Source organism: Pongo abelii, chromosome 1, assembly GCF_028885655.2.
Source record: "Pongo abelii isolate AG06213 chromosome 1, NHGRI_mPonAbe1-v2.0_pri, whole genome shotgun sequence".
Taxonomy (NCBI): domain Eukaryota; kingdom Metazoa; phylum Chordata; class Mammalia; order Primates; family Hominidae; genus Pongo; species Pongo abelii.
The window spans coordinates 207320535-207343931 of record NC_071985.2 but is presented as its reverse complement, the minus strand read 5'-3'; the positions used below and the strand labels follow the sequence as shown (position 1 = coordinate 207343931).

The 23397-nt window shown below is 49.7% G+C and overlaps 2 protein-coding genes across 6 annotated transcripts in view; one reads left to right on the top strand and one right to left on the bottom strand.

Annotated features, from left to right (window-relative positions):
• Nucleotides 1-5030: 5030 nt before the first annotated feature.
• Nucleotides 5031-7663, top strand: CD52 (CD52 molecule). Its single transcript, XM_002811220.5, has 2 exons — nucleotides 5031-5196; nucleotides 7311-7663. Exons 1-2 carry the CDS (start codon nucleotides 5143-5145, stop codon nucleotides 7440-7442), a joined length of 186 nt encoding a protein of 61 aa, XP_002811266.1. The 5' UTR covers nucleotides 5031-5142; the 3' UTR covers nucleotides 7443-7663.
• Nucleotides 7657-23397, bottom strand: part of CRYBG2 (crystallin beta-gamma domain containing 2) — a 40212-nt gene continuing 24471 nt past the window's right edge. For 4 of the 5 annotated variants that reach the window (XM_054539580.1, XM_054539587.2, XM_054539594.2 and 1 more), the window contains 7 exons: nucleotides 23283-23395; nucleotides 18711-18840; nucleotides 15950-16089; nucleotides 15425-15548; nucleotides 11301-11459; nucleotides 9309-9468; nucleotides 7657-9201 (listed from right to left, as the gene is read on the bottom strand). In XM_054539580.1, coding sequence (XP_054395555.1) covers nucleotides 9113-9201; nucleotides 9309-9468; nucleotides 11301-11459; nucleotides 15425-15548; nucleotides 15950-16089; nucleotides 18711-18840; nucleotides 23283-23395 — 915 coding nt within the window. In that variant the 3' untranslated portion in view covers nucleotides 7657-9112. Of the gene's footprint in view, nucleotides 9202-9308; nucleotides 9469-11300; nucleotides 11460-15424; nucleotides 15549-15949; nucleotides 16090-18710; nucleotides 18841-23282; nucleotides 23396-23397 lie in introns of those variants that run through there. The other variant, XR_008516384.2, reaches the window with a different exon arrangement.

Here is a 23397-nt window from a genome sequence, read left to right as displayed (position 1 = left end):
GAGAATTGCTTGAACCCAGGAGGTGGAGGTTGCAGTGAGCCAAGATCATGCCATTGCACTCCAGACTGGGCAACAAGAGCAAAACTCTGTCTCAAAAAAAAAAAAAAAAAAAAGAGTGAATGAGCAAAAGACTGAATGGATAGGTGGGTGGAGGGATAGGTGAATGAATGGGTGGATGAAGATTCACCTTGGATGCTGTATGATGCTACTGAATCCCAGCCCTGTCTCAGTGAGGATGAAAAATTCAGGGCGGATCACACTGTGATGTGTGCTATAACTCTCTTCTCCTTCCTCCCTCCCTGCTGTATTCCATTCTCTCATTGACCAAGGACATTTGGAGAACCTGGCCTATGTGAGACTGTGCTAGGCCCCAGGGACAGTCATCAAAAGACACTGTGGAACTGGGATGGGATGGTGATCTAAGGTGCTTTGCATGCCTGGTCTCTTCTTGTTCTGCACGTCTCAGCACACACATTTCCTCTGAGTGGTCTTTCCTGCCCACTGACCTAGAATATATCCTCCCCACGTTTCACTTCTTCTTCTCACATTACCCCCTTGATTTCCTGATGCCATTTGTGAAAATCTGAAATTACCATTGTTTTTATTAGCCTTCCTCTACTCAAATATCAGCTCCATAATAGCAGGGACCATGTCTTTATGTCACTGCTGTATTCCCAGTGCCTAATTCAGTACCTGGAACACAGCAGGCACCCAATAAACACATTCTGCTCTAATAATATTTTCTTGTGGTCTTTACTTCACTTCACTAATTTTCTCTTCGGCCCAATCTGATGTTAAACCTATCCACTGAGTTCCTAATTTTTATTACCATATTTTTCAGTTCCAGAATTTCCATTTGGTTCTTTACTATCATTTCTTTTTTTTTTTTTTTTTTTTTTTTGAGATGGAGTCTTGCTCCGTTGCCCAGGCTGGAGGGCAGTGGCACAATCTCGGCTCACTGCAAGCTCCGCCTTCCGGGTTCACGCCATTCTCCTACCTCAGCCTCCCGAGTAGCTGGGACTACAGGTGCCCACCACCATGCCTGGCTAAGTTTTTGTATTTTTAGTAGAGACGGGGTTTCACCGTGTTAGCCAGGATGGTCTCGATCTCCTGACCTTGTGATCCACTCGCCTCGGTTTCTCAAAGTGCTGGGATTACAGTTGAGAGCCACCACACCCGGCCGGTTCTTTACTATAATTTCTAGTTCTCAATCTTGTCCAGTCTCAATCTTGTCCTGCTGCTCAGAGGGCAGAAGAGGAAAATGTCTTTAAGTATAGTAAGCAGTTATTTGAAAATTTGATTGATTATTCCATTATCTGGATCTTTTGTATAACTTTCTACTGTCTGTTTCTGCTTTTTGGTCACGTTGTCTTCAATTTCTTTGAGGGTTGGGCTGTTGTTTCCTGTTTACTCTCACTCCCCGTGGTCCAACCCAAAGCCTAGGTGGGGGGAGTTTGTCAGGGCTCCCCTTTCTTAGAGGATCTAGAACTATAGTTTTTCTCCCATACATTTGTAAGTATGTGAAGATGAGAAAGCTCAGCTCAGTTTCTCAGCTGTCCCCTCTGCAAGTGGCATACTTTTAGGAGAAAAGCAGCTCCAAATAAAGGGCCTGCTTCTCTCAGTCCCTTATTTCTTTTCTGCGTTGGTAACTTTTCAGTACTGACTCTACTGTTGCCCCATAGTAAATATTTACTGGATGAATAAATGCAGGACTACTAGGCTCAGAGGTAGGAATAGATCTAGATGCATTACACGCACTCATTCTTCCGGCAGTCCCTGACACCTACACTGTGCCATGTTCTGTGCTGTGCTGAGTAAGAGAAGTGACAAAACCTAGTCCCAACCCACAAGGGACAGACCATATTCTTGGTAGACACAATCTTTAGAACAGAGGTCAACAGAAAGGGCCCTTCAAACATTTAGGAAAAGCAGAAAGTTTCCCTGGGGAAGGGGCTTCTAAGCTAAATCTTGAAGAATAAAGAAGAGTTTGCAGTCTGGGCAACACAGCAAAACTCCATCCTCCACCACCCCAAAAATTAGCTGGGCGTGGTGGCATGCACCTGTAGTCCCACGTACTTAGGAGGATGAGGCGGGAGGATTGCTTGAGCCCAGGAGTTTGAGGTTACAGTGAGCTATGATTGCATCACTTGTACTCCAGCCTGGGTGACAACGGCAAGAACCTGTCTTGAGGGGGGAAAAAAAAAAAGAGTTTGCCAGGTAAAATAATTGGAGAAGGGCTTTCCTTGTAGAGGAAATACATGGACTGTAAAAGATACTCCTCAGAGTGTCAGGAGGTGAAAATGAAGCTTCTGAGGTTTGCAAGAAAATGTTTACAAATAAGAGTCTGGCATTTAGTATCCTTGCATGCATCTCCAGCATGGGAAACTATAACACGGCTGGCCCCAGGCTCGTCCTGTCTGGCTGCCTCTTTGTAAGAGGGGAGAAGATTGCACAGTGTGATGGAGCTCATTTTCAGCGGAGTAATCTCAGACTTCAACACGGGGGTATCCTGTCTCCTGGGCTGGTGCCCTTCTGGCACAGGACACGTCTCTGGCTCTCATGAACCCTAGAATCACTCACCCCCACAGGCACACCAAAGACAGCTGAGAACTTGAGTCAAGCGTGAGGAGAGACCTCTGGGTGAAAGGGCAGGGATGGGGAAAGAGGGTGATGGATGGCTGGGGGCTTCTCCCTCTTCTCTCCCTCCCTGCCCCTCCCTCTCCACTTTCTGGCTTTCTCTCATCAGCTTTGACTCTCAGTTCTTCTTTTCTTCTCTTATTTTTTTTTTTTTGAAATGGAGTTTTTCTCTTGTCGCTCAGGCTGGAGTACAATGGCGTGATCTCGGCTCACTGCAACCTTCTTCTCCCGGGTTCAAGCGATTCTCCTGCCTCAGCCTCCTGAGTAGTTGGGATTACAGGCATGCGCCAGCACATCGGGCTAATTTCTGTATTTTTAGTAGAGACAGGGTTTCACCATGTTGGCCAGGCTGGTCTCGAACTCCTGACCTCAGGTGATCCACCCACCTCGGCCTCCCAAAATGCTGGGATTACAGGCATGAGCCACTGTTCCCTGGCCCCTTTTTCTTTCTTTTTTTTTTTTTTTTTGAGACAGGGTCTTGCTCTGTCACCCTGGCTGGAGTGCAGTGGCACAATCATGGCTCATTGCAGCCTGGACCTCCCAGGCACAAGCAATCCTCCTGCCTCAGCCCCCAAGTAGCTGAGGCTATAGGTTTGTGCCACTATGCCCGGCTAATTTTTTTTTTTTTTTTGAGAGATGGGGCCTCCCTATGTTGCCTGGGTGGTCTCAAACTCCTGTGCTCAAGTTATCTGCCCACCTCAGCCTCCCAAACTGCTAGGATTACAGGCGTAGCCCCCATGCCCGGCCTCTGTTTTTTTCTTTGGACCCAGCCTCAGCCAGATCTCCCCTGGGCTTGCAACACAAGGCCCAAAACAATAGAAGAGAAGTGAGGGGAGTTTTCCCTTTACTACCTAGCATGTAAATGAGGCCTAAAGTAGACCAAGGAAGGGAGAGTGTGAAGGGAGAGTGGGCCAGAGCTGGGGTTGTGGTGACCACTTCCTGGGGCCTGGGGGGAGTTGGTGTAGGGGAGGGGGCAGGAGTGGCAGGGAATCAAGACTTAATGGGTGAATTCTAGGACAGCCCCAGAGGTTACATACACGGCTGTGGCTTCAGACAGACCTGGATTCAAGGTCAAATGAGACTGGCTCCACCATTTACGATCTTAGCAAGTCACTTAACATCTAAGCCTCAGTTTTTTCACCAGTCAAATGGGGATAAACATAACACCTGCTGCAGGGCACCACAGAGGGAATCAAGTGAGGGAATGCATAAAGCATGGAGCACTGTCCAGGCAGCTTTGGGATTCCTCTCATCCGCCCACCCCTCCTTGGGCCCTCACAGCCACCCCCTCACCCCAGTCCCCTTCCACTGCAGCTTAGTCACCCGCTTGTCCTTTCCCTTGCTCCCCTCCCATTCATCCTCAGCTAATACAAACAACCCATCTGCTTGCTACTTTCTCTACCCAAATCACAAAATGCTAGGTCTTGGCTGGGCGTGGTGGCTCATGCCTGTAATCCCAGCACTTTTGGGAGGCCGAGGCAGGCGGATCACTTGAGGTCAGGCATTCGAGACCAGCCTAGCCAACATGGTGAAACCCCATCTCTACTAAAAAAAAAAAAAAAAAAAAAAAAAAAAATTAGCCAGGCATGGTGGCACACACCTGTAGTCCCAGCTATGCGGGAGGCTAAGGCAGGATAATTGCTTGAACCCAGGAGGTGGAGGTTGCAGTAAGCCGAGATCATGCCAGTGCACAGAGCAAAACTCTGTTTAAAAAAAACAACAACAACAACAACAAAACACTAGGTCTTAACAAACTTCAGAAATAATCTATTTCAGTCTTCCCAGTTGTTCCTTGAAATGAGGAACTGAGGCCTAGAGAGGGAAAGCCCAACTGAAACCAGGCTTCCCGATTCCTCACCTCCAGCACCTTCACAGAAATCCACCAGCCCTTCCACAATCTAAACATTTCCCAAGCTTTCATTCAGAACCTGCAGCCCATCTACAACCTTCCCTTGAAACCTAAATCTATCCTAGCCTTTCTCCTTCAGCTCCTATACTCTGCCCCAATCTTCTTGAAACAACAAACTCATTTACGAAATATCTGCTATGTGCTGGCTCTTTTTAAATTGGTTATTATTACATGTAATCACATGTAATCCGGCAGTTCTTTTGTTAAAGGGTCAGAGAGGTAGAGTTTCTGGCCCAGGGTCTCAGAGCTGGTCAGTGATTAAACCAGGATTCAGCCTGCAGGATGCATGATTCCAAGCCTCAGGCCCTACTTACTCCCACCGTTGCCTCTGGATTGACCTCTCTCCTATCTCATGCGATCTAGCCTGCTCCCTCAGCCAGGGCCTTAGAACCTAGGGCCTGGTATTATCCACCCCCAGATCTGCAGAAAGGAAGCCACACCCCTCCTCCACCTTGTAGGCCCTCCTTCCTCTCCCTACCTCACCCCCGCCTCCTCTGCCTCCTGGTTCAAAAGCAGCCAAGCCAAAAGAAGCCTCCAGACAGCCCTGAGATCACCTAAAAAGCTGCTACCAAGACAGCCACCAAGATCCTACCAAAATGAAGCGCTTCCTCTTCCTCCTACTCACCATCAGCCTCCTGGTTATGGTACAGGTAAGAGCAATGTCTGGCACCACTGCCAGGACTCCCCAAAGTTGCTTGGCATGGAGGGAGGGCATACAGGATGTGAGCTCCCGGAGACCCAGCCTTCTCTCCTGAGAGCACAGCAGATGGACTCCAACAGGAAAATCGGGGACACAGTGGGCCTGGCCACCCAGCCTTCCAGCTCTTCTGGCTGGGGCTGCACTGCTTGTGGGCTGCCCTGAGAGAAACCTGTATCCACAGCTGGGGAGCACTTACAGGGTGCCAGGCGCATTGGGGCACCCAAGGGGTGCTGTGGAATAATAGAGAACTAAGAGACTTGGGAAGACAACCCTGAGTGAGGAAGGCATCAGCCCACAGGGAGTCTGGAGAGATGGTCCTTTGGGGAGAGGCCAGGAGATGTCCAAGTGGAGTCTGCTGTGGTTATGGAGGTGACAGGGGACACTCCAACCCCCACTCCCCTGCCAGAGAGAAGCCTGGATGTTCAGGAATGCAAAGAAGACAGGACTCTCCCATTTCAGAAACAACTGGAGTCTCAAAAGTGACTGCTATTCCAGGAGGCAGCTTTGGTAGCATCCCAGGTGCCCAGAGGGGAGTCAGTACAGCAGACCGGAGCCATCAAGTTCTTGATCAAGAACACCTTGATCACCGTCAAAACCAGCTTAATCTCCATCAAGAACAGTTCTAGTTGCAGCTCCATCAAGCATTAAGGACAGCTTGATCACCATCTGGCCACTTCCCCACCCCATATCCAGCCACTCACGCTGTGCCAACTGCTTTCTCACTCAGCCCCGGCTCATATGACCTTCACAACTGTGATGAACTTCTCCCCACTCAGAAGAGGAAACTGAGGCTCAGGGAAGCTAAGCCCTTTGCCAGGCTAGGAAGGTCAAGGGCTAGGGCTCCCCTGTCTCCCTCTATGCCAGAAGGGCTGGTGGCTGGGGAGAGGTGAAAAGAAAGGTTCTGTGACCGGGCACGGTGGGTCACGCCTGTAATCCCAGCACTTTGGGAGGCCGAGGCAGGCGGATCACCTGAGGTCAGGAGCTCAAGACCACCCTGGCCAACATGACAAAATCCCATCTCTACTAAAAATACAAAAATTAGCTGGGCGAGCCGGGTGCGCTGGCTCACGTCTGTAATCCCAGCACTTTGGGAAGCTGAGGCGGGCGGATCATGAGGTCAGGAGATGGAGACCATCCTGGCTAACACGTTGAAACCTCGTCTCCACCATAAATACAAAAAGAAATTAGCCGGGCATGGTGGCGGGCACCTGTGGTCCCAGCTACTCGAGAGGCTGAGGCAGGAGAATGGCGTGAACCCGGAGGTGGAGCTTGCAGTGAGCCGAGATCGCGCCACTGCACTCCAGCCTGGGCGGGCGACAGAGCGAGACTCTGTCTCGGAAAAAAAAAAATTAGCTGGGCGTGATGGCGGGTGCCTATAATCCCAGCTACTTGGGAGGTCGAGGCAGGAGAATCGCTCAAAACCGGGGGTGGAGGTTGCAGTGAGCCGAGATCATGCCACTTCACTCCAGCCTGGGCAAAAGAGCGAAACTCTATCTCAAAAAAACAGAAAGGTTCTGTGAGAGGGGGTGGGCGGGGGCAGTGATCACCTCTGTCCCTGCTTGTGTCAAAGCAGGAAGCAGCCAAACATCCTGACAGGACCTGTGGAAGAAGAAGTGGTCACATGGGACAGAACTGAGGACTGTTTTATTGAGGCGGGCGGATTGAGGGCAGGGAGGGTAGAAAGGGGACTGCATCTTTAAATATCAAACACGAGATTCAAAAGTCCCCTGAGGGCTGGGTACGGTGACTCACGCCTGTAATCCCAGTACTTTGGGAGGCCGAGGCGGGTGGATCACCAGGTTAGGAGTTCGAGACCAGCCTGACCAACATGGTGAAACCCCGTCTCTACTAAAAATAGAAAAATTAGCCAGGCGTGGGGGCACGTGCCTGTAGTCCCAGCTACTCAGGAGGCTGAGGCAGGAGAATCACTTGAGCCTGGGAGGTGGAGGATGCAGTGAGCCAAGATCGCACTACTGCAGTCCAGCCTGGGTGACAGACTGAGACTCCGCCTCAAAAAAAAAAAAAAAAAAGTCCCCTGAGCTTATCCCACTTCTCCTCCTGCAGATACAAACTGGAGTCTCAGCACAAAACAGCACCAGCCAAACCAGCAGCGCCCCAGCATCCAGCAACATGAGCGGAGGCATTCTCCTTCTCTTCGTGGCCAATGCCGTAATCCACCTCTTCTGCTTCAGTTGAGGTGACACGTCTCAGCCTTAGCCCTGTGCCCCCTGAAATAGCTGCCACCATCACTCACAAGAGGATCCCCTCCATCCTTGGGAGGGGTTGATGCCAGACATCACCAGGTTGTAGAAGTTGACAGACAGTGCCATGGGGGCAACAGCCAAAGTAGGGGGGTAATGATGTAGGGGCCAAGCAGTGCCCAGCTGGGGGTCAATAAAGTTACCCTTGTACTTGCAGTGGGGTCCTGCGTGTGGTTACTGGACATCCCTACGCCCCGAGAGCCAGCTGTGCAGCAGCACCAGGGAGTTTCCCATGTTCCCATCAGCAGGGAAGTAGGCACCAGGGAGCAGCCCCCAGCTTCCCTACCTAAATTCCAATGCTGAGGGCCCCTCCCCTTAGAAGCACATCACAGGGACAAGGCCCAGAACCTGGCAGCCTCACCAACCCTGCAGTTGCGTTTGCTTCACCCATCCCTGGGTGTTTGGGAATGATGGTACTAGAGATGCCACCACCCTGGACATCCCAGGCTCAGAGAGCCCCTACCCCATACCTGGGTATCTTCAGAATGACAGATCCAGGGAGATCCCCAGTCCCAGGGACACCCCTCAACAAGGTCTTTAGATCCCCAGCAAACCAGCCCCACAGGCATCTGGGGCTGGAGAATGATGATGGGTGGCTGTCTACCTCCCATGCTGGCCCAGGGGCTGGGAAGGCAGGAAGGGCAAGCAGCTGCTCTGACCACTCCCACCCTCTGGGGCTTGGGGCATCGGAGGTGGGTGCTGCAGAGATGGAAGGGAGCCCCAGGGCACCCCCCAAGGGCCCCTCCCACCTTGGCTTCTTCCTTGAGGACCTCCAGGGACAGAGGGAGCTCCCCCTCTTCTATGTCCTGCCCTCTCTGAGCTGGGTTAGAGACCTAGACGCCCTGTCCTGGCTTCTCTAAGACTAGAGTTGGGGTGAGTGCAGCAGAGCCCTGGGGGCACAGCCCTTCAGGGTGTGGCTCATACTCATCTCCCGTGCCTGGCCCACTGCACCCCCATCACACTAACCTCCACGTTTTCACCCTGGACTCGTATGCATCCCTAGAATATTCTTTCTCTGTCTCCTGGAGCCTGGCTAACTCCTTCCCACCCTAACATCTGAGCTGCAGGTCCCTGATGTGTGCAGAGGGACATCTCAACCTGCCCTGCACCCCTTGTGGGGGTGACGTTCCTGCTGTGTGAGTCCCTCTACTTCTTTCCTCCCTTCTCATGGATGCATCACCCTACCTGTCAGGATCCTCTGTGGGACTGTGAGTTCCCTAAGGACAGGGACCGAAAGGCTCGGTTTGTGTCTGTGCCCGCACAGCCTAGGACCCCGCCCAGCTCAGAGCCCGCTCTCACAACACTTCATTTGGGTGGCTGCGCGAGACTACGTGCCCCAGTTAGTCTGGTCCCAGGGCGCCCTCTGATGGCAGAAGGAAGTCTAACATCTGAACCCCAAAGCTGGAGCCTGGAGGGAAGAAGCCAGCCTGAGCGCCAGGGAAGAAGGCAGGTGAACAAATCCCCACCCCACCCCGAAATATCAAGGTGCACAGAGACAAGGGTACCTGGCAGCATATTAGAAAATAGCTTATGTTACAACAAAAACCCTATAAAAACATTCATCCCAGCAAAAGCCTCCAGGGCTGGAGGGTGAGGGGAAAAGGTTCAAAGCACATGGATGGTCCAGATCTGGGATGCTCTGTCCTCATCCGGCTCCCATAGCACCACGTGGTCCCGGTCGTAGCCCCGGCCTCCTGGGGGTGGGATGAGGATTAAAAGATAGGGAGATAGTCAGAGAGAGCTGGGACTCCATGGTTCTCAGCCCCCTCAGGAGCCCTCTCCCCCATACATCCCACCTTACCCTTCACATCCAGGATCTGGCCTTCGAACATCTGGCTGCAGATGTGGCCCGATTCACTGATGCTCCACGTCTGGCGTGGCAGGCGGCTCTCGGCCCACAGCACCACCTTGGAGCCTGAGCTAGGGGGTCCAATCACCTGCAGGCTCATTGTGGGGGCCATCTGAGGCCCCAGGAGGTCATCAGGCATTGTTCCTCCCCACAGGGACTCTACCGTACCCAAGAAACCCTTGACCCATCTGCTCCGAATCCTGGCTCTTAGGGACTGTGGCCCTGGGCAAGTCTCTTAATCCTCCTCAGCTTCAGTTTCCCTGGGGATGGGAATCCCCAAATGCTGGCTTTTGCGAGGGTTCAGTGTGAGAAAACATAAAAGGGCTAGAAAAATATTAACTCCTCCAGGAATCCTTCCATGATTGGCTTCCAAAGCATAGGCTTTAGCATCAGACAAATCTCTACACATTTACTAGCTGTGTGACTTTCAGCAAATTACCTAACCTCTGTATGCTCTGGTTTCCTCACCTGTAAAATGGGGAGTATAAAAAGACCTGCCCCACAGTACTCTAGACTAAAGATTATAGGAGGCATTTGTGTGAAGAACTCAATGCAGAGCCTGGCATGTGGTCAGCCATCTCTCTCATTCTAAGTAAAAGATAAAACCTCTCAATGGCCTACAAAGACCTACAGTCCCCATAACCTTTCTGGCCTCATCTCCTGCTACCTCCCCCTCACTCAACTCACTCTAGCCACCCAGCTAGCCTTGCTAGCCCAGAAAAATCCCAGGCATGTTCCTTCCTCATGGCCTTTGCACTGGCTGTTCCCTCTGCCTGGAACACTCTTCCCTCAGATATCTGCACGGCTGCCTCCCTCAAATGTCATCTTCTTAGGAAAGGCTCCCATACTATACCTGATACTTCCTATTCTCCTTCTCTTTTTTTTTGGGAGACAGAGTCTCCCTCTGTTGCCCAGGCTGGTGTGCAGTGCTGTGATCATAGCTTACCGCAGCCTCAATCTCCTGGGCCCACGTAATCCTCCCACCTCAGCCTCCTGAGTAGCTGGGACTACAGGTGCATGCCACCACATCCGGCTAGTTTTTTTATTTTTTGTGGAGATGGCATCTCATTATGCTGCCCAGGCTGGTCTTGAACTCCCGAGCTCAAGAGATCCTCCTGCCTCACTCAGCTTCTCAAAGTGCTGTGATTATAGGCGTGAGCCACTGAGCCTGGCCTATTCCCCTTTCATGATTTATCTTCCTCTATTGAACTTTCATCCTCTAAGACACTAAGACATTCTGCCCATTTAAGTTATTTCTGTCTATCTCTCCCCGCTAGGATGTAAGCTTCAGGAGGGCAGGTGTCCATTCTGTCTATAACTGCTGTATCCCCAGCATCTAGAACAGAGCCTGACACATAGTAGGTACTCAAGAAATGTGTGTGGAGTAAATCTACCTTTTTTCTTATTTTTATTTTTGTTTTTTTTTTTGAGACCAGGTCTTGTGCTGTCACCAAGGCTGGAGTGCAGTGGCGCAATCCTGGCTCACTGCAGCCTCTAACTCCTGGGCTCAAGCCTCCCACCTCAGCCTCTTGAGTACCTGGGACTAGAGGCATGCACCACCACACCCAGTTAATTTTTTGTTTGGCCTCAAACTCCTGTCCTCAAGCAATCCTCCTGCCTTGGCCTTCCAAAGTGTTGGGATTATAGGCATGAGCCACCATGCCTGGCCAAATCTACCATTGTTAATAGGGCTCAAGTTCTGTCATGGGCATCAGAGCTGGGAGGTCCCTTAGAAGCACCCATTTCATTGCTCTTGTTTTTGCAGACTGAGGCCCAGAGAAGAGCATGACTTGCCCAGGGGGACACAGTCTGCACTCCCCCCCTCCGCAGGGTCCTGGCTTCTGTGTGCATCCCTCTGTGTTCCTGATTGGGCTGGGACTCCCCAGAGTGGACCTGCAAATGCCTAGGGCCAGGGTGTCCCTGTGCCAGCCCCTGTATCAATACCTGGTTCTTCAGCATCCCATCCTCGTAGTACCAGATGCAGCTACCTCCAGCTCGGGGGTCGGAGACCACCACACGGCCTGCCTTCATGTCCTCCACGTGGTCCGGCACTGCCAGGAATCCCCCCAGTGCTGCATTCCAGAGGCGGAAATAAACCCGGCGCTGGTGGCAGAAAGAGGCTGAGAGTCAGGGGTGCCAGGGAGGGATGACCTGGGCCCCCAGTACCCTCAACTCTGGACTGTCCAGTATCAGGCTCCCAAGCCTGATACTTGTCCCCAAACTTTCCTTGACTCTAAGTCACCGCTTCTTTACACACACTTACAGAGAGCACATGTATCACACACACACAGTTCCATGGTCATAGAGGTACCCACAGATGTGTGCAGAGGGACAAACTGACAGATACACCTCTGGTCCACATGGTGGCACAGAAGTTCACAGAAGACACAAACACATGGATACATGCAGCCATCCAACTCACATGTTCTAACCATAGATCCATGCAGTCTACTCCATACCAGGCAGTTCTGCTTGCTAAAAGCGTGGATGTGTGTGGGCATACAGATGTGCACCCACACTTACAGAAAGAAATGCACACACACCTGTGTTGAAGAGAGTTCCTGATGGGGTGGACACTGGACTGTCAGACATCAGACATGGCTCTGCCATAAATCAGCTGGAGCTCTTAGATGGTAGCAAAAGTAATAATAGTAATAACAATAATCACAGCTAACGTTTGTTGAGAGCTGACTCACTCAAGCACTGTTCTAAGGGTTTTACCTACATTATCTTCAATCCTCAAAACAGACCCATGACACGTGTTATCCTCATTTTAAAGACGAGGAAACGAAGGTCTAAGGAGGTACAGTACTTGCCCAAGATTGCAGAGCAAATCCGTGTCCACTTCTCTGAGCCTTTATTTCCCCATCTGTAAAATGTGAGGGGTGGAGATAATCTCCAAGATTTCTCCCAGCAATGATGTTATGAGTCTTGAATACGAGAACTACACAAATATCCTTATACAAAGATACACACACTATCAATGGTGTCACAAGTACAAGCATGCGCAGTCATAAATGCACTCCCAGCCAGGCGCGGAGGCTCACGCCTATAATAGCAGCACTTTGGGAGGCCGAGGTGGGTGGATCACCTGAGGTCAGGAGTTCGAGGTCAGCCTGGCCAACATGGCAAAACCCTGTCTCTACCAAAAATACAAAAAAATTAGCCAGGCGTGGTGGCACACGCCTGTAATCCCAGCTACTCGGGAGGCTGAGGCTGGAGAATCGCTTGAACCCGGGAGATGAAGGTTGCAGTGAGCCGAGATTACACCACTGCACTCCAGCCTGGGTGACAGAGTAGGACTCCATCTCAAAAATGAATAAATTAATAAAAATAAAAAAAGAATGCACTCCCACAGATACACACACACACACACACACAGGTCATCACCAGAGCACACAGATGCATGGACACAAATAACCTGATGAGCACAGAAATACTCTCAGATGGGAACATGCATGCGCACACACATACACACAGAGCCCATGGCCTTACCATTTATCTGCACATGTGCATTAATGATACTGATGTTCAGACATGCAGGCACGGACATACAGAAACACATATGCAGGCAGTGCTTCCCCAAGTGAGGTATGCTTACTACCAGTGGGTGGTCCATGAGATCACTTTCAGTCCTATGTGGTTAAATTTTTTTTTTTTTGAGACAGGGTCTCTCTCTGTCACCCAGGCTGGAGTGCCAGTGGAGCCATCATGGCTCACTGCAGCCTCAAACTCCTGGGCTCAGGTGATCCTCCCGAGTAGCTGGGATATAGCACAAGCCATCACACCTAGCTCATTTCTTTTGTATTTTTTGTAGAGATGGGGTCTCGCCATGTTGCCCAGGCTTGTCTCTAACTCCTGGGCTCAAGCAACCCTCCATCCTCGGCCTCCCAAAGTGATGAAATTACAGGTGTGAGCCACCGCACCCAGCCTATAAACTCATTTTTGAAAAATTAATGGTAATGTCTTTATTACATTACCATTACATGTATTACCATTACATTACCATTACATGTATTACCATTACATGTATTACATTGCCATTACATGTATTAATGGTATGTATCTATTAAGAAAAAAAATCAGGCTGGGCATGGTGGCTCACGCCTGTAAACCCAGCACTTTGGGAGGCTGAGACGGGCGGATCATGAGGTCAGGAGATAGAGACCATCCTGGCTAACATGGTGAAACCCCGTCTCTACTAAAAATACAAAAAAGTTAGCTGGGCGTGGTGGCGGGTGCCTGTAGTCCCAGCTACTCAGGAAGCTGAGGCAGGAGAATGGCATGAACCCGGGAGGCGGAGCTTGCAGTGAGCCGAGATCGCGCCACTGCACTCCAGCCTGGGTGACAGAGTGAGAAGACTCTGTCTCAAAAAAAAAAAAAAAAAAAAAAAAAGAAAATCATATATACACCTCAAACTCATGACTTTATGGATATTATTCCTTAGGACAAGGATAAAGTAAAAAAAAAAATGTGATTTTTTTCTTTTTCCTCTTCTGGGGATATTGTCTAGAGGCACTCAGAATGTTCCAGCATTTGACATAGTGTCATAGGCCTTCCTACGGTACAGCCTCTAACAAAACTAGGCTGTCCTGAGCCCCTGGTAATAGAATTGTTGACCTTTATACCAACAAATTTGGGAAAGCACCAAAATCTGCATGTGGCTTGTGCTCAGGCAGACTTCAAGGGGTTCATGCTGTGAGGTCTAAAGTTCTTATGAGATTGTCCAAAACAAAAAACATGTCAGGAGGGCGTACAGTGGTTCCAGGTATGCTAAATGTGTTTGTGACAGGCAAGCCCGCTTTCCTTATGCAGCAGCTGAAAATCGTTATGAAAGTGTTGAAGGCACAAGCATAGACTCAGAAAACTAAATAAAAACTGGGCTGGGGCTAGGCACAGTGGTTCATGCCTGTAATCCCAACACTTTGGGAGGCCAAGGTGGGCAGATCACGTGAGGTCAGGAGCTCAAGACCAGCCTGGCCAACATGATAAAACCCCATTTCTACTAAAAATACAAAAATTAGCCAGGCGCAGTGGCTCATGCCTGTAATCCCAGCACTCTGGGAGGCCAAAGTGGGCAGATCACAAGGTCAGGCATTCGAGACCAACCTGGCCAACACAGTGAAACCCCGTCTCTACTAAAAATACAAAAATTAGCCGGGTGTGGTGGTGGGCACCTGTAATCCCAGCTACTTGGGAGTCTGAGGCAGGAGAATTGCTTGAACTCAGGGGGCAGAGGTTGTAGTGAGCCGAGATCACGCCATTGCACTTCAGCCCAGGTGACAGTGCGAGATTCCGTCTCAAAAAACAAAAATACCCCCAAAAATTAGCCAGATGTGGTGGCACAAGCTTGTAATCCCAGCTACTTCGGAGGATGAGGTAGGAGAATCACTTGAACTTGGGAGGTGGAGATTGCAGTGAGCCGAGATCGTGCCATTGCACTCCAATCTGGGCAACAAAAGCAAAACTCCATCTCGAAAAAAAAAAAAAAAAAAAAAAAAAAAAAAAAAAAAAAAAAAAGGGCTGGGCATGGTGGCTCACGTCTGTAATCCCAGCACTTTGGGAGGCCGAGGCAGGTGGATCACTTGAGGTCAGGAGTTCGAGACCAGCCTGGCCAACATGGTGAAACTCTGCCTCTACTAAAAATACAAAAATTAGCTGAGCGTGGTGGCACGTGCCTGTGGTCCCAGTTACTTGGGAGGCTGAGGCACAAGAAGCACTTAAACCCGGGAGGTGGAGGTTGCAGTGAGCCAGGATGTTGCCACTGTGCTCCAGCCTTTGTGACAGAGCAAGACTCTGTCTCAAAAAAAAAAAAAAAAAAAAAAGAGAAAGAGAAAAAAAAGCTTTTTTGAGAAATAAAAATTAATTAAAAGACTTTTAAAAAGAGAGTTAATCTAGAGAAAAATATTAAGTAGACAATGGCTCAAGAGGAATGACGATGTGGCAAAAGTTGTGACAAAAGTACACAAATGCTGCGTTTGGGAAACACACAGCTAGACACTCATCCAGAAAGGCCTGCCCAGACATGCTCAGCCCCAGACACGCTCAGCTCCAGCCACGCTACCCACCTGCTTGATGGGGTAGAGGGAGCCCACCCTCTGGGTGCCGCTGTAGGTCAGCCAGTTGGTGATCTCGCAGCTTCCCACCAGCCACTGGCGGCCCCGGAAGTCACTGTGTTCACATAGCACCCAACTGGGCCAGCAGGTGTCAGGGACACAGAGAAGAGCCCAGATACACAGACAGACAGACAGGTGGAGGAGGAGACACAGAGATGTCAAAACATTCTCCACCTCCTCTTCTCCCATGCAGGGATTCCTCTGCCTGGAATAGGGTTCCCAGGGCGGAGAGGGAGGCTGGGAAGTAGATTTGGGGTTTTCAGGGTAAAGTAGGATCTGAGAAGCCCACCAAGCTGGAGTCTAAGGCCTGAGAGCCAGTGACCCTTCTCAGTCTGCACTTCTCCCTCTTTCCTGGCTTGGAGGGGAGTGGGGGAAAAGCAGGGAGAGGAAAGAGGCCAGAGACCCCCAGGATCTCCGTCTTGCCACGACTCATCCCCACCAGCAGCCCCCGCACCCGTGCCTCCCCTCAGCACTCACACGCCCCCCTTGATCCGCACGGACAGCACATGGTTGTTGAAGCCCTCAGCTTGCAGGCTCCGCACCTCCCTGCTGAGCTCGATCTCCTTCCCCTCGAAGCACTCGAGTCCATACAGGAAAATCGAAGGCTCTGAAAAGTGCTGGGGCCCAGGAGACAGAAGAGGGTGAGGCTCTGAGAGCCCAAGTCCCAGACACAGCCCCACAATCCCAGACACCCCGACTCCCAGATCTGTATGTCACGCCTTCTTCCCTCCTGAGCTCAGTTCTGCAGGGCCACTGACTCTTGGACGCTGCCAGCTGAGTGCTCCCGATTCTCAGAGGCAGTAAGCGCTAGGCTGGGTCCCCAGTTTCCCCCTCAAACCTCCTCTCCAGTAAATAGCACTTCTCAGAACTAACCTGGCACTCTGAGCCAGGATGGAAACCTGGGGCTTATTCTAGGCTTTTTTTTTTTTTTTTTTGAGACGGAGTCCTGCTCTTGTCGCCCAGGCTGTAGTACAGTGGTGCAATATTGGCTCACTGCAACCTCTGCCTCCCGGGTTCAAACAATTCTTCTGCCTCAGCCTCCTGAATAGCTGGGATTACAGGCACGCATCACCACACCCGGCTAATTTTTGTACTTTTAGTAGAGACGGGGTTTTGCCATGTTAGTCTGGCTGGTCTCAAACTCCTGACCTCAGGTGATCTGCCCTCCTTGGCCTGCCAAAGTGCTGGGATTACAGGAGTGAGCCACCATGCCCAGCCTAGATTTTTTTTTTTTTTTTTTGCGATAGGGTCTCGCTCTGTTGCCCAGGCTGGAGTGCAGTGGCGCAATCACGGCTCACTGTAGCCTCGACTTCCTGGGCTAAAGCGATCCTCCCACCTCAGCCTCCTGAGTAGCTGGGACTACAGGCACATGCTACCATGCCCAGCTAATTTTTTGTAGAGACAGGGTCTCACCATGTTGCCCAGGCAGGTCTCAAACTCCTAGGCTCAAGTGATCCTCCTGCCTTAGCCTCCTGAAGTGCTGGAATTTATTTACTTAATTTTTTTGAGATGGAGTCTCACTCTGTCACCCAGGCTGGAGGGCAGTGGCGCAATCTCAGCTCACTGTAACCTCCACCTTTTAAGTTCAAGCAATTCTTCTGCTTCAGCCTCCCAAGTAGCTGGGATTACAGGCACGTGCCATCATGCCCGGCTAATTTTTGTAGAGACAGGGTTTCATCACGTTGGCCAGGCTAGTCTCAAATCTTGACCTCATGATCTGCCCACCTTGGCTTCCCAAAGTGCTGGAACTACAGGCGTGAGCCAACACGCCCGGCCCAAAGTGCTAGAATTATAGGTACAAGCCACTGCACCTGGCCTCATTCTAGATTTCTCCTTTTCATCTTCATGATAACAATAACAACAATAATAATACTGATAATAATAGCAGCTCACATTCATCAGGGTTTACTATAGGCCATGTTATGCTAAGCACTTTACCTGATCTCATTATAACTCTTCAACAACCCCATAAGGTAGAAGCTATTATTATCCCCCACTTAATAGGGAGGAAACAAGCTGGAGAGGGTAAATCGCTTGCTCAGAGCCCTAAAGCTGGGCTTCAGAACCAGGTTTATTTGTCTTCAGAGCCCAGCGTGTCATTGCAAGGGACTTGGACCCCAGAACCAGCTGCCTGGGGGAGAGCCTGGCTTTGCATGTTACCAACTATGTAACCTGGAGCCTGTGGCTTAGTTTCCACATCTGGAAAAGGGAGATAATAATGGTAACACACCTCTCAGCGTTGTGGAGAAGATTAAAAGTCTTTAGTATACGTGGCGAGCTTTTTTTTTTTTTTTTTTTTTGAGACAGAGTCTTGTTCTGTCACCCAGGCTGGAGTACAGTGGCACTATCCACTATCTGGCCTCACTACAACCTTTGCCTCCTGGGTTCAAGCGAATCTCCTGTCTCAGCCTCCCAAGTAGCTGGGATTACAGACATGCACCATCACACCCAGCTAATTTTTGTATTTTTAGTAGAGATGGGGTTTCACCATGTTGGCCAGGCTGGTCTTGAACTCCTCACCTCAGGTGATCCACCTGCCTTGGCCTCTCAAAGTGCTGGGATTACAGGCATGAGCCACCATGCCTGGCTGGTAGGAAGCCTTTTAAACACCACCTGGCACATACTATGCACTCAGTAAGCATCACCTGTTCTGACTGGGTTCTGCCCCCACTGGCCACACAGTCAATCACCAAGTCCTACAGATGCTAGCCCCTTATTGTGGCCCTGTCACTTCCATCCATCTCTTCCTAGGTGGAGGACATCACAATTCATTCTGGGTCATTGTAGCAGCAACCCCACTGCCTTGCCTTCTCATTGGTCTGCAGCAGGCAGTGCCATCTTTCTAGCTGGTCCTGTCACTCCTCCCTGCATGGAACACCACCTTGGCAGCACTGGCCCCTGCCCCACCCAGCCCTGAGTGTTAGTCCCACCATCCCCACACGACTTCTGTATCTGGATGCACCACTCTGCATGTAATCTTTATGTCTATGGGACCATGGGTTCCTTACAGGCAGGGCTGTGTCTGATTTCTTTCCATGTCCCCAGGTCCTGTCTCAGTGGGTGCTCAATGAAGAGCTAGCAAACTAAACTGGCTTTACAGCCCCAGAGTCAAGGGGACCTGGGGCGGTTCTAAAAATACTGGAATCAACCCCTGCACCAGCACACAGGTTCTGTGCAGAACTCCCACAGCAGCAACTTCTGCTTCCGGGATTGCCTGGAACCAGACATGGAAACTCACCAGGGATACCTTCTGGAGAGAGCCCAGGACTGTGGAGGCTAGGCAGCCCATGGCCGTGAGAGTGGGGAACTCGCCCTCAGAGAGAATGTGCTGGTCACCCTCGAAGTTCTTCTCATCAAACAGGATCCAGCTGCGGAAGGGGAAGAAATGGAGGGTATCTGAGCCTACCTGCCCTTGGCCTGCCCAGGTTCCCCTGAGATACAGAAGAGGGAATGCAGACTTGATCATGATCCCCTGTGCCAGGGAAGGTGGGATGAACAGGCCCTACAGCAGCAGGGAATGAGGTCAGACCTAAGAAAAGACTGAATGAAATCATACTGCCCCTATGGAGAGGAATTTGGCAATATTAGGCAAAACTCCATGAGTAATTACTCAGCAATCTCATACCTAGGAATCCATCCCAAGGACACCCTTTGAAAACATGAAATAACATATGCAGGGGGCTGTTCATTATGGCACTTCTGCAATAGCAAAGGGGGGAAGCAGCCCAGATGTCCATCAATAGGGGATTGGAGCTGAATAAATTAAGAAAAAGTGGGCTGGGTGCGGCGGCTCATGCCTGTAATCCCAGCACTTTGGGAGGCTGAGGCGGGCAGATCACGAGGTCAGGAGATCCAGACCATCCTGGCTAATACAGTGAAACCCCATCTCTACTAAAAATACAAAAGATTAGCCAGGCGTGGTGGCGGGCACCTGTAGTCCCAGCTACTCAGGAGGCTGAGGCAGGAGAATGGCATGAACCCAGGAGGCAGAGCTTGCAGTGAGCTGAAATCACGCCACTGCACTCCAGCCTGGGCAACAGAGTGAAACTCTGTGTCAAAAAAAAAAAAAGAAAGAAAAAGTGGAGTATAATGCAGCAGTTAAGTGGAATGAAAAAGAGCTCTTAAAGGGATATAAAGTGATCTCCAAACAGATGAAAAAAGCAGGTGCATAACAGTGCTTATAGCAAACTTCCTTTAAAAAACTGAGATATAATTCACATGCCATAAAATTCACACTTTTTGTTGTTATTGTTGTTGAGACGGAGTTTCCCTATTGTTGCCCAGGCTGGAGTGCAAAGGCGCGATCTCAGCTCACCGTAACCTCCGCCTCCTGGGTTCAAGCAATTCTCCTGCATCAGCCTCCCGAGTAGCTGGGACTACAGGCATGCGCCACCACGCCCAGCTAATTTTGTATTTTTAGTAGAGATGGGGTTTCACCATGTTGACCAGGCTGGTCTCGAGCTCCTAACCTCAAGTGATCCACCCACCTCGGCCTCCCAGAGTGCTGGGATTACAGGCATGAGCCACTGCATCTGGCCAAAATTCACACTTTTAAAGTGTACAATTTAGTGCTTTTTTATTATATTAAACCGGTTAGTATGTTCCCTTTTGTGTAACAAAATGGAGGAGAAGGAAAAAAATATATAAATATTTGGCTTCTATAGTTATATGGAAATTTATGAGTGTATGTTTGCTTATATCTTAACAACAACAACAAAAAAAGCCAGTGGATGAATACACCAAACCCCAAAAAAAAAAAAAAAAAAAAGATTTCTAACATGGGGGAGAGAGGGAAAAAGTTGGCAAGAACAGAGATGAAAGCTATTGGCTTTAGAACTGTTATAGGCTGAATGTCTGTGTCCTCCCAAAATCATATGCGAAAGCCATAACCCTCAATGTAATGTTATTCAGAGGTGGGGCCTTTAGGAGGTAATTCAGTTTAGAGGGGGTCATGAGGGTGAGACCCTATGATGGGATTAGTGTCCTTAAAAGAAGAGGAAGAGGCCGGGTGCCGTGGCTCTCGCCTGTAATCCCAACACTTTGGGAGGCCGAGGTGGGCAGATCACCTGAGGTCGGGAGTTCGAGGCCAGCCTGACCAACGTGAAGAAACCCCACCTCTACTAAAAATACAAAAATTAGCCGGGTGTGGTGGTGCATGCGTATAATCCCAGGTACTCGAGAGGCTGAGGCAGGAGAGTTGCTTAAACCCGGGAGGCAGAGGTTTCAGGGAGCCGAGATTGCGCCATTGCACTCCAGCCTAGGCAACAAGAGTGAAACTCCACCTCAAAAAAAAAAGAAGAGGAAGAGACGGGAGCTCATACTCTCGCTCTTCACTACATGAGAACACAGCAAGAAGGTGGCCTTCTGCAAGCCGGGAAGAAAGGCCTCACTGGGGAAGTGAAGTGGCCAGCACCTTGATCTTGAATTTCCTAGTCTCCAGAACTGTGAGAGAATAAATTTCTCTTATTTAAACCACACAGACTATGGTATTTTGTGATATCAGCCTGAGCTAAGGCAAGAACCATGTAAATATTTCATGTAATAATTATTATTTTAGAGATAAGATCTCACTCTGTTGCCCAGGCTGGAGTGCAGTGGTGTGATCATAGCTTACTGCAGCCTCCAACTCCTGGGCTCAAACAATCCTCCCATCTCAGCCTCCTGAGTAGGTAGTATTATAGGTGCCTGACACCACATCCACCTAATAAAAATTTTTTTTTGTGGAGACAGGGTCTCCTTATGTTGCCCAGGTGGTTCTTGAACTCCTGGACTCCTGCCTCAGCCTCCCAAAGTGCTGGGATTACAGGCATGAGCCACCGTGCCCAGCTTCATGGTAATTATTCATAGGAAAACCGAATTAGGGCCAGGTGCAGTGGCTCACACCTGTAATCCCAACATTTTGGGAGACCAAGAAGGGAGGATTGCTTGAGCCCAGAAGTTTGAAACCAGCCTAAGTAACAAAGTGAGACCCCCATCTCTACAAAAAAGTTAAAAAATTAGCCGGGCGCGGTGGCATGCACCTATGGTCCCAGCTTCTCAGGAGGCTGAAATAGGAGAATCCCTTGAGCCCAAGAGGTCAAGGCTGCAATGAGCAGTGTTCACACCACTGCACTCCAGCCTGAATGAGAAAGTGAGACCCTGTCTCAAACAAAAACAAAAACATATCCAGAAATCGATAAAAATGAAAAATATTCCTTAAAACTGAAAATAAATTAAATTAATGAAACTAATTGTATATTAGGTTGGTGACATAACCACACACACAAAAGTATTATTTCAAATGTGTTTAAGACACAGTAATTTGAACTAATACATAACAAATAGGTTATAGGTGAATATCTTGAGGACAAAAAGAACCACAAGAGGCCAGGCACAGTGGCTCATGCCTGTAATCCCAGCACTTTGGGAGGCCAAGGGGGGCAGATCACGAGGTCAAGAGTTTGAGACCAGCCTGACCAACATCATGAAACCCCATATCTACTAAAAATACAAAAATTAGCTGGGCGTGGTGGCGGGTGCCTGTAATCCCAGCTACTCGGGAGGCTGAAGCAGGAGAGTTGCTTGAACCCAGGAGGCGGAGGTTGCAGTGAGCCGAGACAGCGCCACTGCACTCCAGTCTGGGCGACAGAGCAAGATTCCATCTCAAAAAAACAAACAAACAAACAAAAAAACCCAGGAAACTCCCAACAGCATTCAGTGGTTTTTACTATTAGTTGTAATACGGGCATTATAACTTTGAAACACCTAGCATGCAGATTTTGGTCTCTACCATTTGCCACTAAAAGGAACCAGAGTTCCTTGGCAAATAGCCAATTCTAATTTGGAGCAAAAAAAAAAAAAAATGTACAAAATGATCCTGGAGCATTTTATTATATCAAGAAAGTTATCAAAACTACTGGGGTCGCCGGGCGCGGTGGCTCATGCCTGTAATCCCAGCACTTCCGGAGGCCGAGGTGGGCGGATCACCTGAGGTTGGGAATTCAAGACCAGCCTGACCCACATGGAGAAACCCCATCTCTACTAAAAATACAAAATTAGCCGGGCTTGGTGGCCTATGCCTATAATCCCAGCTACTTGGGAAGGCTGAGGCAGGAGAATCGCTTGAACCTGGGAGGCGGAGGTTGCGGTAAGCTGAGATCGCGCCACTGCACTCCAGCCTGGGCAACAGAGCAAAACTCTGTCTCAAAACAAAACAAAACAATACAAAAAAACTACTGGGGTCGGCCAGGCACGGTGGCTCATGCCTGTAATCCCAGCACTTTGGAAGGCCGAGGTGGCGGATGGCTTGAGCCCAGGAGTTTGAGATCAGCCTGGCCAACGTGAGGAAACCTGGCCCAAGGACCTTATTTGGATGCTGAGAAAAACAAGTTAATTTCACAAAGGCATTTTTGAGACAATGGGAGAAATCTGAACACGGACTGGGTATTGGGTAATATGAACAAATTGTTATTAATTTTATTAGATGTGATAATGACTTGTGGCTACGTGGGGAAAATGTTCTTTCATATTAGAGACACACGTTGAAGTGTGTACCCATGAAATTTTACATTGGGTCAGGGATTTAAAATACTCCACTGAAAATTTAAAAGAGCACACGGATAGAGGAAACAAGATTTATCTTTATATTATATAATCTACAGTTTTACATTTTCCATTAAAACCTTATTTTATTTTGTTAGTTTTAAAATTGCGCAAGACAGAACAGCTCATCCCAAGGTAGCCAAAGGAAGGAAATCATTTGAAAGATTCTCCTCCTGCAGCCCCGCCTCTGCCCCAGCGCCCCCAGCCCTCCACCCCTCCACGTCCTCACCTGCCGCCGTGGACCCGGCAGGACTGAGGTCGGAAGGAGGCGGGCAGAGCGACCTGGTCATCTTCGAAGGAGAAGTGTTCGCCCAGAAAGTCGGGACGGGAGAAAAGCTGAATCT